At 46.1% G+C, this 19,180-nt stretch overlaps 2 protein-coding genes across 19 annotated transcripts in view; one reads left to right on the top strand and one right to left on the bottom strand.

The window, feature by feature from the left end:
• Nucleotides 1–19,180, bottom strand: part of LOC135921987 (uncharacterized) — a 144,032-nt gene that overhangs the window by 53,654 nt on the left and 71,198 nt on the right. For 14 of the 17 annotated variants that reach the window (XM_065456397.1, XM_070523604.1, XM_065456404.1 and 11 more), the window contains 4 exons: nucleotides 10,364–10,411; nucleotides 7,095–7,133; nucleotides 5,846–5,893; nucleotides 1,458–1,505 (listed from right to left, as the gene is read on the bottom strand). In XM_065456397.1, coding sequence (XP_065312469.1) covers nucleotides 1,458–1,505; nucleotides 5,846–5,893; nucleotides 7,095–7,133; nucleotides 10,364–10,411 — 183 coding nt within the window. The remainder of the gene's footprint in view (nucleotides 1–1,457; nucleotides 1,506–5,845; nucleotides 5,894–7,094; nucleotides 7,134–10,363; nucleotides 10,412–19,180) is intronic. The other 3 variants (XM_065423894.1, XM_065423885.1, XM_065423930.1) reach the window with 3 other exon arrangements.
• The window catches only part of LOC135895820 (uncharacterized), a 155,821-nt gene that overhangs the window by 116,402 nt on the left and 20,239 nt on the right, over nucleotides 1–19,180 (top strand). The window lies entirely within an intron of this gene.

Here is a 19,180-nt window from a genome sequence, read left to right as displayed (position 1 = left end):
TTGTATTGTATAGCATAATACTGTTTATTCGATGCCATAAGCTGCTTACATTGATGTATGTAACCCCCCCACTGTAATGCCTAAATGGCGCTGTGGGTATGAGAGTAAATAAATAAATAAATAAATAAATAAAGACCGCACGCAATCACCCAGTCAGACAATGACCAAATCCCAAAAAAGCACTGACGTTACAGATAAAAGAAACAGATGCTATCTCAGTGATATAATGTAGTGCAATAATTGTTTCCTGCTACTGCCAGCTGCTGATTAATTTCGGCTCTTGTTTCCAGTCGCCGACGACATGAGAGATAGTGCATAACCTTCGTACAGGAATACGTGCTCCAAGTGCTGCATAAACAAAATGACACTTATTTCTGTGTTTTCTACATTCGGCAAAGACATGTACCAGCGTGTATGACAAACGAAAAGGAGGTCCACAGACAAAAGGATGATAGAATCAATTTTAGCGAGTTTACTATGTCATAGTATGTATAATCTATCAACGCAAACGTGCTAATAGGGATTTATAGGCTTGGAAGTGCATGCAAATTGTTACAAAAAACTGCACGCTTGCACGACTGTGGCCGCACAGTGTTCGACACGTAAGGTCCAGAAATGGTGCTAAGAGACTCAGGCAGTGAGACTAAGTGATATCCAACCCTGTTGAGCACGCCAATATCTAGGAAGGGAGAGCGCAGGAGATCGAAGAAAGCGCAGAAGCCCCAAAAAGTCTATACGATAGAATTCCTGTGTAAGGGGTGTTTCAGCTAGATCGTACCAAGCCTTAAGATATACAGGTGTGGGTTACGATAATGCAGCCAACTTAGGGTTGTTCACTGTCTTCTTGGTTATTTTCAATATGACTTCGGTAACAAACGGTGATTAACTGACCAACAATTTTTAAACATTGCGTTAAACTTCAACTCTTCAACTGAGAATTTCTAACATCTTTCCATCATATTAGTCAAGTTATGCAGTTGCAAATCAAACGCGCGGGATTTGAAAAACTGCTAAACCGCTAGCGCCCCGAAACGTGTTACTGCTGACCACTTGTCCCTCAGAGAAACTGCGACCGCATGTCATGGCTGTGCCAAACTCGATTTCTTACCTTCGTTTTTCTCCGTACACCAAGTTATTCAAAATACTGCTGATTTAAAGCGACAATCCAATTTCCCGTCATGCATTTATCAACAGCAACGTTTCTATTACGACGCACCGATGTTATAATATGAGTTTTATATTCTAGCTAATATTTCAGCCAAATGTGTGCTCAGTTTGAGCATTCCAAGTGTGTGAGATGAGACCGCGAATTCAAGCACACGCGCATTTGTTCCGTTTTGGCTGATCAGTTCCTGGCGTTGAATGTGAAACCGCTAAATTTTCAAGGACGCCATTCTCTACCGAATTTTCTGTGCAGGTTTCATTAGTTCTTTTAGAGTGCTCCAAAGCATACTCACTTGATGTGCTTGTATTTGGCGCAACAGGAGTGGCAGATGGGGGCACAACTGCAAGAACAATGACGAAAAGTGTTGATAGCAACGTCATCCTCGTCATCAGGCATCCTATTCACGGCCGCGAATCTCGGGCAACTCGGCTCGTGATGCACAAACATAAGGATGACCTAAGTCATCAGTCCGGCTGGACGCTGCAGCTATCACTCCACTTACCTTTCTAACTATACGCCAATGGCAGTACGTCATGTCGTGTGGGTTGCCGTCACGTCGTCCTGCACGTTCTTGGCATGAGTACATTGCTTACCCATTTCCCGGAGACCGCACTTGCTATCAAATCGTAAGCTTGTGGCTCAGCGTAAGACCTACACCTCGAGGAAAAGTTTTCAGGCCTACGTGCAGGTCCGGGTGACGTCAGCCGAGTACATTGCTGGCGACGGCTGCCGCCACGGTGGCCGCGTTGGATTCGCTGGCCCCGCCACAGCTAGTTCGTGCAATCATTGTTTAAGACATGTCCGTCTTCATTTGTGCGGCATTGTTTTTAATGTTTAGCCGAAATGGACGGCGCTGAAATACCAAATAAGTTTTGCGTGCCACTTTGTTCCAGCAATTACGACGGAAGAAGAAAGGTGCAAGTGTTTCTTTTTCAAAGGAACGAAACATCAAGTGCACGTTCGGTACAAACTGTTCCAATTATGGAATTTGCGCAGGCTGCGTGCATGAAAGTATGGCACTTTCTATTTGTATTTGTATGTGCTTTACCGCCCATATGTGCACTGATTTCACATTTTAAAAGCAAGCTTAGAAACACGTGGCCTAAGGCGTTTTCTCAAGTCGCGTGTTTGCTTGGGAAGGTGTCGCTAGTAATCGGTGGGCACATGTTTATGATTTTGCTTAGCATGCCACTCGGGCGCATATTTCACGTACACGCAGGTGTTTGAAGACTGTTCTCACTCAATCTATTTGGAAGGAACACCTTTAACAGAACCAATAACGGCGAAGGTGCTTCAAGGGTAATTGGCAGCTTCACTCCTGTGCCTCGTTTTCGTACCGACAATATTTCCTAAGCGAAAAGATAAAGTTAATTACAACCCGCATTTTTTGGTCATTGCATGCAGATTATGCACTACATAAGGGCATGGACACAGTTTTCAAGAACTGCACTCAACCTATCTCATGAGAACAGATTGGGGAACACATTCTTGTGTCGGCAACAGTCACAGGTTTGTCAATTCTTTAAGGATAATGTTTTTGCATTAGATCCGCACAAGGGAGGAGAATGCTCAGGAAAGACGGGTTTATGCACTTGCTGATAAATACTTTTCGCATATATGCGGGCACTGTCGCTTCTACAATTCTTCACTCTGAGATGCGCTCTAATGTATGGAAGTATCGTTTTCTACGAATCCTAACACTGAATTATTTACCATATATGTGCACATTGTTTCACCTTTACGACTTTTTTTTTTATTCTCTTTGGATGTTGCTTGTGTCTATTCTGTAATGATGGGATCAGTAATTACATTTCAGTGTGCTACCTTTCTTTATTTTTGAGGGTTTCATGCATCGTAAGTTTGTGTATGCAGCAAATGTTTTTTTCCGCCGTACATCCTCCATAAATATATCGATGTTGAAACTTTTACAACGCAGTTCAAAAATATATCCAAATCTGGACAAATAAAAATGCCTACTAAGAATAAGGACAACATCTAGTAAAACGATGAATGATGTAATTCTACTAACAACTTCTGTCTTCAAGAAACGCCAATCTAACCTTAAACTACTGCAATTTCGATTTTTGTCACAGCGTGCCTATCGGCTGTCCACTACTGTACATTATGAACACCAAAATCTGACTTGATTTTTTTCTTCCCTCTCGGGCTAGCGCGAGCTGCACTGCCGGTGACGCGGTCGTAAACAAGCGTCCACTGAACAGCGACGTGGCCGAAGCTATCTCACGAACGCCTGAAACTTGTCTAGAAGATGTTGGAAAGCCGCGCCTGCATGCATTGGAACTTTCTCGAATACTGTCGTCGATTCTGTGAGTTCTCTACTTGGTCGCCGAACTTTTTGTAATAAGGCTGTATTCGAGACGCGAATAATGGCGTACAATGCGGCCCACGATTAAAGAAGCCCTGAGCCAACCCTCGGGATTAGTGAAAAAACGCAGTCCGCGGATAGGATACGCTGCTGTGAACAACTCCGCCAAATTTTGCAGTCCGGCGCGGCGCCTGGTGCTCACAAGTGGAGCGTGCATGAAGTCACCTTTATTTTGGACGCTCACTTTCCAAGAGAAGCCTGCTCCTTTTCCTTCTTTGCGACGGTTTTATTTCGTAATAATAGCGGATTCCTATGCGCGGATGGTATTTCCCTATACCTGACATCAATAAAAAAAAGGGTGTACGGGTCCGTTCACTTCGTCCTACTGTTACAGTGTGTAGTTATTGACGCAGTTTATGAACAGGCTCTAGTAAGCGAAAATCTGCTTTCGAATTTCGATAAGAATTGCGGACTTCCGGAAGAAACTGACTATCGCCTCCTCAGGCTCAGCCTCAGGCTCACCCCCTGCGTAGGGCTTAAACTTTGGCAACCCTGCTTATTGGTGTAGCAGCCCTCACGTCTCCCTAGATGCGACTACAGTCGGGTAGAACCTAAATAGACTTGAGATGCCCCGCTCAGATGAGCGAAACGAGGCAACCGATTGCCTCCACGACTAAAGAGATAGTCTCACTGAGGCGACTCGGGCCAGTTCGAAGCACGGGCTGCCATGTTCTCCGTCGGCGAGGTCACCGGTCATCCGGCTCTTGACGTCAGTCTAGAGTGCGTGCCCATTGGTGGAAGCTTGTGTGCATCCGCCTTTGAAAAGGAAATGTGGCTGCCTTCTAAGGTTGCACCGGTCTATAGTTTTGAACACTCAACTAGCACCGAACCACGCGAAACCTAAGCTCAGACAAACCACGCGCACCTTTGCCAGCGCCCGCTCACTCCTGGCCCCTCCTGGTGAGACCAGTCGACAGACTTCGCTATGTATTGCGCTATTCGTTGAGCTTGTAAATGCCCAAGTTGGATGTGGCTAGCATCGGCCGGCCAAGCTGTTGCAAGTACAAAGCCGGCTCGCACCACGCAGCGCGGCCACACTGGAAAATGTGAGCGCCGGCCCGTACTCAAGCCCTGTCGTGCACCAAGCAAACGCTGCGAATACGCTGCATGTAGCTGTAGCTGCAGGCTACGCCGAGTGGATACCACGGCGGCCTCTGACTGCCGCGACCAGTCCGCTGCATCAGCGCGCTGCGGCTCACTGATGTACGAGGACAAACGCGTTTGACGTATCGTCGGCGCCGAAATCATAAATAGTGACGTATGCGTGAACATCCAAAATGAAATTACAACTGTGCGCCACGCTGACGTTTGGTAGGCGACCATTGTTGGCACTCCCCGCCCTGTCGTAGCGTTCGGGGTGCAAGGCACCAAAGAAGAAGCGAAGTACCGCCAAGCGGATGTTTGATCCCCCGAGACTGCGCTTTTGCTAAACACATTGAAGCACTTAATGCGGCGAAATATTTCTGAAAGTCTTGTATACCTGCGAATATGTTACTTCAGATAGATAAAAAGTAGTTTAGGCCGCTTTAAAGGGAACACCCAAATGTGCGCTTCTCTCTTTGATCGCAAGCTAGCAACCAGTAGCTATGGGAGCAGTATCTGCACATTGCCCAAGTGTATCTAAAAGGGACAAACGTACCAACGACAAGTTATTGGCTGCAAATCTAGGTGATTGCACTCTTGCAAGAGAGACAAATCGCGACCTCCTTCACACTCAAGTGTTCTCTTTAACAGCAGACCCATATGTACATTCTATAACGTTACGTGGCATGTGTTGGAATGTACAATGAGCCATTTATAAATAGCCCATGCGTCTGACACGTAGTTGGAAATTCCATGACCGACAACTGTGCTCGCCACTATTATTGTGCTCTGTGGGTTCTTTGTTTTGCTTGGCACAAGTTCGTCCAATCTATAGTAAAGCCTTTACCTAGCGTTTTGGCACATCTGCTAGTCACCGCCAGTATAACGTGACATTCGTCCTGTCGTTTTGAAGTTTCAATGCCATTCTGTGCCACACATTGTTCCCCAGCAACATATTTCTCCAATATCTTCTACGTTAAAATATGAGTTGCACATTTTATTAAATATATGAGCCCCTAATATACTCAATTGAAGCACTCCTAGTGTTCAAGATGACACTGCAAATTTAGGTTCATGCACTATTCTTACTTTCTGGTCATGATATCCTGGTGTTCTATTTGAAACCGCTCAATTTTCAAAGACACCATTCTCTATCCACTTTCATGTGTAGCTTTGTTAAGTTCTTTTAGAATGCTCCAACGTGTATTCACCTGACGGTGAAGCTTTTGGCGGAGTAGGACTGGCCGATGGGCGAACAACTGTAAGAAAAATGGTGAAAATTGTTGATAGCAGCGTCCTCATCGTGATCAGGCGTCATATTCACCATGGCTAATCTCGGGCTGCTCGGCTCCTGATCCCCGAGCAAAGGAAGAGCTTCGTCATGAGTCGGGCTGGACGCCACAGCCATCGCTCCACTGATCTTTCTACTTACGCTGACGGCAAGGCGTCATGTCATGCTACGTTAGCTGCCGTCACATCGTCCTTCACGTTCTTGGCATGCGTACATTGTTTATCAATTTTCTGGGGACCACTTTCTACGTCCCATAGAATAGTAAGCTTATGGCTCGGCAAAAGACTATATCTACCCATAATGTGCTGAATGTGAGCATTACAAGTGTGAAAGGTGTCATCGAGAATTTATTTACATGCACACTTTTTTTGGGCTCTGGCTAGTCAGTTCCTAGTTTTCTTTTAGTAAAGCAATGGAGGGGGTTAGTTGGTGAACGTTCCCGGTTATATTGCGCTCAGTTTTACACACACGATATTAAGGAAGGACAGGACGTGGACGGACATAGCGCAAACTACCAACTGTTTAATACTGTTAAAGAACGCTCTTATATACAAGGAGATATGGCGCAGGGGCGACAGTACCTAGCAACTTGTCACAGTAGTAGTTGTCACTTGTCAGAGGACAGTACCTAGCTACCTCTGACAGCACCTAGCAACTTGGCCGCACATTGCAAACAATGCAAATGCTCTCCTCTATCAGAAAGCACCACAGTCATTGGCACATCAAAAGCAAAAACGGAGCGAGAAATATGGGAGGCCCTTGCGATAGCTAAAGAAAAAGAGATGTGCGTAAGCACTCCGTCCATTGCGCTTATCAAAGCTGAGGTCGAGTTTGCCAGGGCGAACGGGTGCAAGTGAACGATGCATGCCTGACCCGAACTATGATCACATGTCGTCACCTTGTCATACCTTTTTATATGTCCCCTCCCCCCTGCGCCATATCTCCTTGTATATAAGCGCGTTCTTTGACAGTATTAAACAGCTGGTAGTTTGCGCTACTTCCGTCCACGTCCTGTCCTTCCTGAATATCGTGTGTGTAAAACTGAGCGCAATATAACCATGATCCTAGTTTTCTATATGAAACCGCTAAATATTTAAACATGTCATTCTCTATTAGGTTCGCTGTGTAGGCTTCGTTAGTTCTATTACAGTGCTCGAAGGTGTGCTCACCTGGTGGTGGTGGAGGTCGAGTTACAGGAGGGGGACCAACTGCAAGAAGAATGACGAGAAGTGTCCATAGCAACGTCATCATCATCACAATGTGTCATATTCCCCGAATGTCAGGCAATTCGGCTCGTGATCCACGAGCAAAGGACGAGCTTTGTCAATTTCGAGGGACGAAATAACTACTAGCGTTCTCCTTTAAAGCATAGCTTTATTAGCAAACGCCCTTGCGCAACTCTTTCTGACTGCGGGTGCCTGCTCCTGCTAAGTACAGCTTCTCGCGCGTTCTCACCGAATAGCTCAAACTCGTATAGACGGATGGACAGATGGATTTTATAAGCGCCCCCTTTGGAATGGGGACGGCGGCTTGCGCCACCAAGCTCTTGTTATTATACCGCCATAACCTACTTATGTTAAGAAAACAAAACTCGCGATGAATTTCCATAACCAATTTTTTTGACCCCCTGTTGTGAACTTCGTTTTTGTACGTCTCCATTTTTTGTCGTTTCCTCACTTTTCTTCCACCAATCTTCCAATCCGTTTATTATATGTAAACGACTTGCCACTTCACTGCTCTTCTAACATCCGTCACTATGCTGATGACTGCGTTCTATATAAAGTGATTAACTCTTCTAATTATCGCCTTCAAGAGTCGTTTTCTAGGTTTTGTGGATGTTGTAACAGTTGGCAAATTAACATTAATTTCAATAAAACCGTTCTCATGTCTTTCTGCAACAAATCTTCCCCCTCCCTTTTCAGTTACTCGTTCAATGGCCATGCTGTAGATAAGGTTTCTGAGTATATATATCTTGGTGTCATTTTTACGCATGACATGTCATGGTCCAAACACATTGATTAGATATGCAGTTAAGCAGTAAAAATATTAGGTTACTTGAGGCGAACGCTAACCTGATCTCCTAAAGACACAAAGTTCCTAATGTATAAATCTCTAATCCGCCCTGTTCTTGATTAAGCATCTGTAATTTGGAGCCCGCATAAGCAGTTAGAGATTAATAAACTAGAAACAATGCAGAAAAAAGCTGTGCGATTTATATATCATTGTTACGATCGCGACTTTTCGCCCTCTTCTATACTTCCTTCCTTGAACCTAAACACGCTCTCTTCTCGTCACCGCATCAAATCATTAAAATTCTTGCATTGCATTGTCAATTCTTCGGTTAGGCTCTCAAATGATAATTACATTAACTTCGCGCCGGGATCATCAACGAGAAGACATCATGACCTAAACTTGATACCCTACTACGCACGTACTAACATGCTCAAATTCAGCTTTTTTCCCCGCTCAGTCGAAGACTGAAATTCATTACCTGGGTCCATTCGCTCATGCTCATCCGGAATTTTCGGAACCACCATCCTAGATACATAATCGGGCTCACCCATGCCCGGCAGCATTTGTATAACTTCTTGTGTATTTTCCTTTCATTGGAGCTCTTTTGTAAAAGTGTTCGCTTGCGTTTACCGCTGTATATTCCATTGCATTTTCTCTACCTTTTCTGAACCGACTACTGCTATAGCGCAAATTGCGGTGCAGTATGTGTAAATAAATAAATAAATAAATAAATAAATAAATAAATAAATAAATCGGGCCTTACTAGTGTCTATTGCCGACATGTTTACTTTCCCCCTGCTCTCGCTGAACCCAAGAGCTTCAAGGAAACCGGTGGTGCCTAAATCGACCATTGGGCAGATATCCGCACATTCTAATAAAACATGCTCCATCGTTTCTCTCGCTTTACAGCAGCAGGCACATGCTTCTTTTTCCTTCTTATAACTGGCTTTATAGGTGCTTGTTTTAAGGCATCCTGATCTCGCTTCGGAAGGTAATCAACTTCCCTTTGAGTTATCATAAATTGTTTCTTTCCTGATTTCGTTTTTCCTCTTAAGTAGTTACTCATGGCAGGTTTCTTTTCCATTGCCGCCACCCTTGAGGCTCGAGACGGCGGCACCATCTAGCAGTGATTGCTCACACTTCTTCTCACGCAGCACTGAAAGGTTATCGCGGAGAGGGTAGGGGGCCTGCTAATGCGGTAGTTGGCCGCAAGCTGGGTGAGTTGGCACTCAGGCTGCCATGTGGAGCGCAGCGATGGGGCGGGATATCGCATCGGAGGAGATAACCTCACGTTGAAGATGCATTGCGCCGCCTGCCAACTGCGTGGACGGTCGCATGGGCGAATCCAAGGGGAGGTCGGGTAACCCAAACAAATGGCGCAGCAAGTGAGCTCGCCTCTTTCAACCTCTATACTGCTGGTTGTGTTCAAACGTGCATTGCATTCTTCGTCAGCACAAACAAAGAGTTATGTTTCACTTTGCACTCACACTGAATAAGCACGAACACGTGTTTCAGCACTCCTTGTGCATTTACGTAAAGCTGCTAGGCTGCGCTGTCTGTAAATTCCAAAAAACTAGGTTGAATCTGCTGGATTTTGAAAAGAAGCATGTGGTGCAAGTCGATACACATGCATCGAACGATGGAACTTGTGCGGGCTGCGTGGATGAAGGTGTGGCACTTTTTATTTCTATTTATATTTATGCTTTACTGTCCATATTAGCATTGCTTTCATATTTTAAAAGTAATCATAGAAACCGGTGGCATTGGGGGTTTTCTCAAGTCACGTGCTTGTTTGTGAATGTGTCTTTAGTGAACGGCGGCACGCAATTCTTATTACGAATATTTTCGCACACAAGCACATGTTTCACGTACACGATGGTCTGCAGACCATTTTCACTCGACCTATCTAGGACGAACACCTTTCCCAAAGCCAAGAACAGCGAAGGTCCTTGACGTGGAATTGACAATGTCCCAGCGGTGCCCTGTTTCTGCACCGGCAATATTTCCTAAGCGCGAAGTTGAAGTTAATTAGAACTGACATTTGATGCTTATTGCATGCAGATTGTACACTATACAAGCCCATGGGTAGTTTTACAGAACTGCACTCAACCCTACCCATAATTTAATCACTCAGTTGAGTGCCACGCAGTTATCTACAGAAACATTTTTGTCACTCACAAGGCTTCCATGTTGTTAATTCAGTTTTTTATGCTAATGAATATATCCGCCCATAATGTGCGCAAGTTGAGCATTTCAAGTGTGTGGGACGACATCGCGAATTTACGTGCACGCACACTTGCTGCATTCTGGCTCATCCGTTCCTGGCGTTGTACCGGAAACCACTAAAGATACCACGATACCATTTCTATTGAATTTGCTGTGTAGTTTTCGTAAGTTCTTTTAGAGTGCTGCAAGGTGTGCTCACCTGGGGGTGGCCGACTCGGCGGAGCGGGAGGGACAGTCGGGGGAACAGCTGCAAGAACAAGGACCAAAAGTGTCCATGACGATGTCATCATCGTCATCAGGCGTCATGTTCACAGCGGCTAATGTCGGGCAGTTCGGCACCCGATTCCCGAGCACAAGACGAGATTCATGATATGTCGGGCTGGACGACGCACTCATTGCTCCACTCATCTTTCTGCCTACGCCGACGGCAGCACGTTGTGCTAGGTTGGCTGTCGTCACGTCGTCCTGCACGTTCTTGCCACGTGGCCATTGTTTATTCATTTTTCCGGGGACAGCCTTTCACCTCCTAAAAATGGTAAACTTATCGCTGGGCACAAGACCTAAGCATTGTGGACAACTGTTCAGGCCTGCGTAAACGAATATGACCTTATAGTACGTCGGCCGAGAACATGGCGACCACCGGCCGCCTCCACTGCTGCCCCTTCGTATTGGCTGGCTCACCCCAGCTGTCGATTGCAGTTGCTGAAAGGGTTCCTGAACCACCCCCTTGGGCTTGCTTAATTAAATAAGTCGCAGTCTCTCCCGAGAGGTGAAGCATAGATTTCGATAAAAAATTAGTAGACAGCTATACGAAGTAAGGATAGCGCGCGATATTGAACCGCGGTCGTCAGTTACCCTTGCGTCCGGTCGCGAAATACTTATGGTATCTTCAACTGGTCGCCTGTACGCCCCGAAGCAGAGTCGGGTAGATCGGGCGTTTCCCTAGCTCAAGGGTAGAGGACAAGCGCGCAAGCCTAACGTGCGACTCGCTCTCGGAGGAGGAAATTGCCATTGCGAAACCACGTGACTACTGCCAACGTCCGATGATTCGCCTATCCAAAGCTCCCGGCGCTGCCGGAAAAACCGGCGGACGTGCCAGCGGGACGAACGTTCGTCGAGACGCTAGCATGCAGTGACCTAGGTTGCCAAGGTTACGGTGGGCCGTCGCCAACAGCAGCGACGCGGCGCTGCGATGACGTTTCAATCTCGATGACTGCTCCGACGACAGGGCTCGGAGCGCCTCAGAGCGCTCCAAGATGGAGGAGAGCAATCGAGAAGAACCAGCCGAACGCAGGGCGCGCACCCTCTTTCAACCAGCCGAAGACAATGCCGCTCGCGAGAGCGCTCCAGAGCGCTCATAAACGACCAGCCGAAGATAGCATTGGTTGCTGGTGGAGCACAGCGCCGCCCCCACTCTTTCCCTACCATCCCCGCACGGTCTTTCGCGCGACGGAAGACGGCGCGATTGCTCTTCGCTTTGCTCCGGATTTACCCCGTTTTACAGATTGAGACGCGATCGCCGGCTCCCTTCGCGTGCTTTCACTCGCACATGCAGCGTACGACGCTTGGCGATGGTGCTATCGCCCTTCAAATTTATACGAGACATCACGGTGACGGCGACGTCAAAAATGCACTGGGACTCTCCGTATAATTGTTATAATTATGTTCACGAGAGCGTGCGGATAGCACACGCTCCCGTGAACATCTCAGCCAAGTTTTTCAGTCGTGTGGGGTGCGCAGAGCTCGCCAGTGGAGCGCGAAGTCACCTTTCTCTTAAACGCTACTTCTTCAGAAGGAGTCCCCACCTCATCGTTCTGTGGATGCTTTATTTCGTAATATAGCAGACTAGCATACGCGATCGCAAGTTGCCTATAGCTGACATCAATTAAGAAGAGTGTTTGACACAGTGCGATTCTTCCTGCTGTTAGCGTGCATATTTGTTCATACAGTTTAATAAACACACCGAAGTAAGCGAAAATCTGCTTTCGAATTTCGATACAAATAGCGTGATTCCGGAAGAAGCCGACTATCGCGTCCTCACGCTCGGCCGTGGCCACCCACGTAGGAATTAAACCGTGACCAGCTCGCTTGTCGGTGTAGTAGACGGGTGATCTCGCTAAGTTCGAATAGTTTTGAGCCGTCAACTAGAATCAAACCACGCAAAACTTAAAGTCAGACCACACACACACTTGCAAGCGTGCGTTTACGCCGTGCCCCTCCAGATGAGATGGGTTGAAAGGCTACTCTTTGTATTGAACAATGATAGTGCTTCAAAATATGCAAGTTCGGTGTGACTACCATCCGTCGGTGAAGCTGGTGCTGGACAATGCTAGTCCGCACCACGTAGCACGGCCACACTGGAGCATATGAGCTTGGAGCTATGAGATGAAGCTCATGACAGCCAACCTTTCTTGGTTATTTCATTCAGATTGCGCACTATACGAGCATACGGGTAAATATTTTAAGAACTGCACTCAGCCTACCTCATTCAAACGCAATGAGGAGCTTATCAGGGCAACTGTCACCTATTTTTCAATTATTAAAGGGGGATGCGGAGCTCAAAGGTTTACTTTCGAAGTGACATGCCGATTTTAACAAAGTTCGGCAGTAGGCTTTGTCTTCTTGTCGCTAGAACATGTACCAAATATAGATATCTGACCAGAATTAGAAAAAAAAATGTTATACATGTCCCACTAACAAATGAGTATCTCCCCCTAGGAAAACTATTATTTCAAACACTATAAAGTTAGGTAATATTTTTTGTATAGATATATATTCTGAACGCCCAATATTACAGGATAGGCCCAGCAGTTTGTAATTTTATGATTCATTCTGTAGGATTCGCATCACATCAAAACTAAGTATTTTCGGATTGTCTATACCATGATGCAAAAATCTGGATTCTTTTCGATAGAAACAACATAGAAAGTCAAGGTGCCGAAACCATTTTCCTTGCAAATTTTCCGCTTCGAACAATCATACCATCGCTTTTTGCATGTCCCCTTTGAAAACGATAGTTTTCCGAAATGTGCTAATTGGCCAAAATGCTCAAACTTAGTAAATATGAACGAAAATGCCAGAACACATACAACAGCCAGGTAAAAAAGCTAATTTTTTATTCTTCTATGGCACTGATAACAAACCAAGCTTGGCGAGGAGGTTCTCCATGTCATTAGAAATCTAAAACACAAAAACATAAATAGGAATGTTTGGAGAAAAGTGGGAGTTACGCCCCTTCCCCCTCTTAAAGGATAATTCTTTTGCTTTGCAGCCGTATAGTAAGAGAACCTTCAGAATAGAAAGCTTCCAGTACTTGAGGATAAATAGTTTTGCATATATGCAGATACTGTTGTTTGTAAACTTGTTCGCTATGATGTTTGTTTAAACAAGAAGGAGTCATTTTCTACGAATTCTAACACAGGATTATGTTTCCTTTGCCCAGTGTTCTACACCTAGGGCTTAATCTTTTTTTTTCTTTTTGGACAAGTTTCTACCTATTTTGTAATGTTAAAATCAGTAATCACATTACAGAAAGTGCTGCCTTTCCTTTTTGAGAGCTGTCAACATGATCAGTTTTCCGAAGCACAAAATGTTTTTTGCCACCCATTTTACCGACTTTAAAAAGTACTGTGGTTGGAAATTTTACAACGCAGCTGAAATATATGTTTAAACCCATACAAACGAACATCAGCGTCAAGAATGGGGATCAGCTTTTGTAGTCTGTGTAATAATTTTTTCATTCGACTAACATCTTCAGGTTTCAAGAAACGCCAGAGTGAACTGCGGAATACAGAAATTCCGTTGTTCTTTTCTTCATAACGTGCACATCTCCAGCCGATTTCCGTACAATATTACCAGCAAAAAAAGGGTGCTCTATTATTTCTGAATACCACTAGCTCGAGCTGCACCACCGTCGAGGCACGCGGACACAAGCCACCGGTCAATAGACACGTAGCTGACGTCATCCCACGTGACGCGCAGGCCTGGAACTTGTCTATTGCTTTGAGTCACGCTGACTCCATATGGAGACGCGACTTTATTCGTTGCCTTTTTCATTAAAAAGCGAAGGGGTCACGCTGCACACTGATGCGAATAGTATTCGAGGCACACATAAACGTAAATGAGTTCCATCTGAAATGAAGGAGCTAAACACTATTGAAGGAAAAGTGACCAAACCTCGCCCTAACGGAAAAAGGGAGTAAGCGAGGCTTGTCCTGCGTGCACCTGACCTTCGGCACGGTTAAGTAACCCACAGCTAACGGTGCCGGATTGCTTCAGCCTCCCGCTCCCAGCTCCCTCAGCTCAGGGTCTTGTTGCTGTCAGAATGCCTGGGCTCGGGCGGCTAATAGCTGAATCGGCGCGCCGGCGGCAAGCCCTTTCACAGGCGAGCACTCGCCGCCGCTCGCCGAAGGCTGCCCGTTCCTTGGGGGAACGCACAACACGTGGCCACCTAATCCGTTTTCTGAAAGTGAACTGAACAGAAACAAAGCCGGTGCAGCGCGTGCGAAACCCTTTCCTGTCCGTTTCTTCCCCGGCGGAGGTGAAACGGCTCTGACTAGGTTGATTGAGGCGTGAGTGCGCCTGTGCAGCTGGAATCTTTGCTAATGACTCCCGTTCTGGAGCCGTCGCAGCTGTCAACTCATCAAACCGCCCTGTCCCTCAGCAGCTCTGCTCTGGGAGCAACTCTGTTTTTTTGCGTGGCCAGGCCAACGCCATGTTTGAGCCAATACAAGCTTCGCTTGAAAAGATCTTTGAATATGGACGCCTCGACGTTTTACCGAATTTCTGGTAAGTCGATGCTCATGTTTCTCTTTTAGCGCAGCCTCAATCATTTAAAAGAGTTAAAATCCCCTGTTGGCTGTAAAGAGAAAGTTACGCTAAGTGAAAAGCAGTTACTTAATAGGGAGAGTTCTCTTACTGAATAGTTTTGACCCTGTTTTTATCCGTGCCTCCATATGGGGACACCGTGACTTAATCACTTTTTTCTTACCATGCCGGCGATCTATACGCAACGTGCGAAACTTTATAACTACACACGACGCTTTTATGGAATTGTTGCGCCATCTAGTTCACTACCGAAGAGTGAATTTTTTTGTCTTTTGCGAATCCTTTATATATTCAAATGGACACAATTTTTTTCTTTGATGTAGTACAAAGATCGCCGTACGCACAGTTCCATCGCAAAAATAGTAGACGCTCTGGTTTGAGGACCATCGAGAGAACGATGTCGGTCCATCAATTATGTCGCCTCCTCGAGTGGTTGTCTGGATACGAGTGACTGCCAGTTTTATGCCAGATCAATATACTTTTGTTCCGGCGAAGCGGAGCCCCGGAACCAGCAAGGACTGTTGTTTTCGTATTTGATACTTTTGTCGGCGCTGCAATTTAGCATTGTTTCTTTTAATGTCGTTCCTCAACAGCTAATTTTAGGTCATCGTCCTTGCTCTAAACACGTTGCGATAATGACGCGAAGAACAACTGGCCTCAGCAAGTCCAGTCACGGTTTCTGCAGCAGTGTCTGTATGAGAAGTGGGGGCAAAAACCAGGGTCCGCTGCCGGAAATGCCTTGTTTTCTGGCGCATCACAGCTGAGGACGGCTGTTTCTATCACCACCTGTAAACTGTTGATGCACCACTCTCTCAACCTTGAATAGGCAATTCCCCTCCTTCCTGTAAACTGCCAAAGTGTACTTGCGAAAAAAAATATTGAGTCACGATGTCTCCATGTGAGGACGCGACCGAATTTCCATAATAGTTGTCCTAGAGAGATGATCCTTTTTCTTTCCACTCGGGACCCGTCAAAGATCAATACCTGCAGGTGAGTGAGTGAAGAAACTTTGTTGTGAATGCCTGCAGAACGGTCAGCCTTCCCCTGTTAGGGAGGCGTTACCGTGACGCGGCCATGACGTCTTCGCGGCGTGTGGCGCCTCTACTTCGGGCGCGGCTGCACTATTCCCTTTGGTTGACGCGCCTGCCCCTCTTTTGGGGTGGCAGCCTCCCTCCGGTTTCGCTTGGTCGTTGCCTTTCAAGGGCCGCCGAGATCCGCTGGACGGCCTGGGTTTGGACATCTTGGTCATAGCACCTCGTTGCGGCCTCGAGCCGCGGCGGGATCGTTGTTATCGTTGCAGCTTAGTGCGGGTTCTTAGCACAGTCCCAAAGGATGTGAGCTGCAGTGGCTCTTTCCTTTCGGCACACACAACACAGATCACTTCCATGAACACTTGGACACACGTGCCTTATCAGCACCAGGGTGAATAACGACCCCGTTTGAAGTTGTCGATGTAAAACCGCCTCCTCACGGGTCAAGCCCGGATGAGGTGGCGGCGTAGTCCTTCCCTCTAGTCGGTACCATTTCACAATTTCGTTGTAGGAAGTCATTTTGTCCTTGGTTACCCACCACCACGACGGGTCGGCTGTAGTAGCAGCGGCACGGTTGGTTAGTCCTCGCACCGCCGCGTTCACCGTCTCGTTGTGGTTAGCGTTGCCGCGATCCAACACATCACTGCCCATGTGGGCCGGAAACCATTTTATCCCCACACACCAACCTTCACTCGCGAGATCGACCACACGGAACACACGCGCGGCTTCACTACACACCCTTACTCTGGCGTAATTTTTCACTGCCGTCCTAGAATGACGACAGGTTCAAATTTTTTTCACGACAGAATATTGTAATTCGTGACTGAAGGGGGGTGGAATATGTTCGCAATACGCGCCTGTATGGATCGGAATTTTGGTGAATGTTGTCACCCATTGTGTCTCTTGTCTACATTGCCCCGAACCATGTGTAATCACATTGCACTCGGAACGTGGGTAATGGCTTACATACTGGAACGTGTGCGGATTGCAATAAAATATACAATGAATCGTCTATAAATAGCCGATGCGTCGCACTAATGCACTGATAATAAAAAAAAGTTTGCAGTAGTTACTACCAAGCGTCGCAGAACTTGCATCTTAGTTTAAGTGCAGTTCGTAACCACAGAGTTTGTACCATAACTGACTAAGCGAGGAAGTCACTCGTATTAGTAGTTCTCCGTAACAAGTTCCGAACGCAATTAGCACCACTGGATTCAGAGTTTCTTTCTATAACACATTAGATTCACTGTGGAATACGCCACAGCTTTTCCGATATACTCAGCAGAGGTGAAGACATCTGTATTAGTCACAGTTGCACTAGCAGCTCTCAGCCGTTACACTAAGGCAGAAAATGGTGTAAAGCTATGTAATAGCTGCTACGGTAGTTGTTGTTTTTCAGTTTATATGGCATTTCCACGATTTAGGGCTGTGCTCGCCGGTATCGTTGTGCTGTGAGCATTGTTTGTTTTGTTGCGCACTAGTTCGTTCAATTAATAGATAGCTAACAAGCATATTGGCACTTAAGTCCGTCAGAGTCATTATAACGCCACATTTGTGCTGGTGTTTTGCACTTTCACTGATATTCAGCTTTGTGTGTTAATCTACAGCAACATTTTTGTCACTTACAACGATTTCGCGTTGTATCGTGATTTACATATTCTAGTGAATATACCTCCCCTAATATATTCAATGTGAGCCTTACAAGTGTGAAAAGTGTCATCGCGAATTTAGGTGCATGCACATTTGTTCCGCTCAGGTTAGTCCGCACCTAGTCTTCTATACACCACTTTATCATGGACGCCACCATATTGCTACGCAGTGGAGCCATCTATGGGCAATCGGCATGCTTGCTTGGGCGAGCGTTCCGTCTTGCATGGCAGGTATACGCTCAGCAATAGTTTCTGACGTTTGCTTTGGCACTCATGCGGTCTACTTAGTATGACGTGCGTCTCCTACGTGGTAGGCGGTTCTGTGAGACATACAGAGGTGGTTTAAGTCGGTATGGCCGTACTTTCTGCAGGCGTTGAGGTGGACGGAGCACCCAGCGCTTTGTGTGCGCGCAAATTTGAGCCTGCAGTCAGCCTCGGATATTCTGTATTTATGAAGGTTTCATTTACTAATGTGACCCTGTTGCAGTATTATCCTGTAGTCCAAGCTGCGTTTTAGGAACAATGAAACACACGTGGCGATCGTAACAGCGTGGGTACCATTCCGTTACGATAGGAGCAGTGCTGGTATACTTTCACAAGCGTTCACATTGTTAGCTGCAGATTACACTGCGTGATAACTTGGTCCGGTGGATGAGGTTTCCACCCAAAAATAAAGTTGTTTTGCTTAGTAATAAAAACATACGTTACAAGGTGAATTAAGCTTGTCCAGCAAAGCGACCGTTTACTAATTGCATGAGCGCCCTAAGCAGTGGTAGGTGCTGGATTACAGATATATTTGTTCTATATAGCGCATGGTCCAAGCACACGGCATCAAGGTTTATAGATCTATAAACGTTGTGCGGCATGACTATACGAGTTCGTATTGCGGCGTTAGCCCGTTTTCTCTTTCTTTTTCGGGAAAGAGGATGATAACCCGATTTCTTTTCGGTTGTGTCCATTCCGTTCTCTACGACACCCTCACACGTATTACGGTAATTTTGTCCTCACAAGTAGCCATCGCACCCTTTTTATGTGATCCCTCTTATATCTTATGGTTTTGCAGGGCAAAAAGCAATGCGGAAGCACATAGCTTATATATGTATCATGCTGGTTCACCAACCGCAGTGATCACTGTGTTGCGCAGCGCCATCGGCCTCATGCAGGAAGGGTAACGTAGATATATAGTGATTTCAAGCCTACTAGACTTAAAATGCGTGAGAACGATGCCGGTGTATCACGAATATTTGATAGAGCCTGCCGCTTAGATGTTTTGTGGTTGCCTTAGGTTGGCCGTACACGAGCATGCGCTCTTGTGTTTTATGTTTCAGTCCCTAGGCCAAGCGATCAGATAGTGAGCACATTTATCATTTAATGCTGGTAATACATACACACTGGTTCACTTCGTTGAACTAAAACCGATATAGGCAAAATGGCTCACAATACATACAAACACCGGGGGTGATAATGCACGTCACATGTTTGCGTCATCAAGAAGTATTACTGCATACT

Source organism: Dermacentor albipictus, chromosome 8 (genome assembly GCF_038994185.2).
Source record: "Dermacentor albipictus isolate Rhodes 1998 colony chromosome 8, USDA_Dalb.pri_finalv2, whole genome shotgun sequence".
NCBI lineage: Eukaryota > Metazoa > Arthropoda > Arachnida > Ixodida > Ixodidae > Dermacentor > Dermacentor albipictus.
This window is presented reverse-complemented; position numbering and strand designations above follow the sequence as displayed.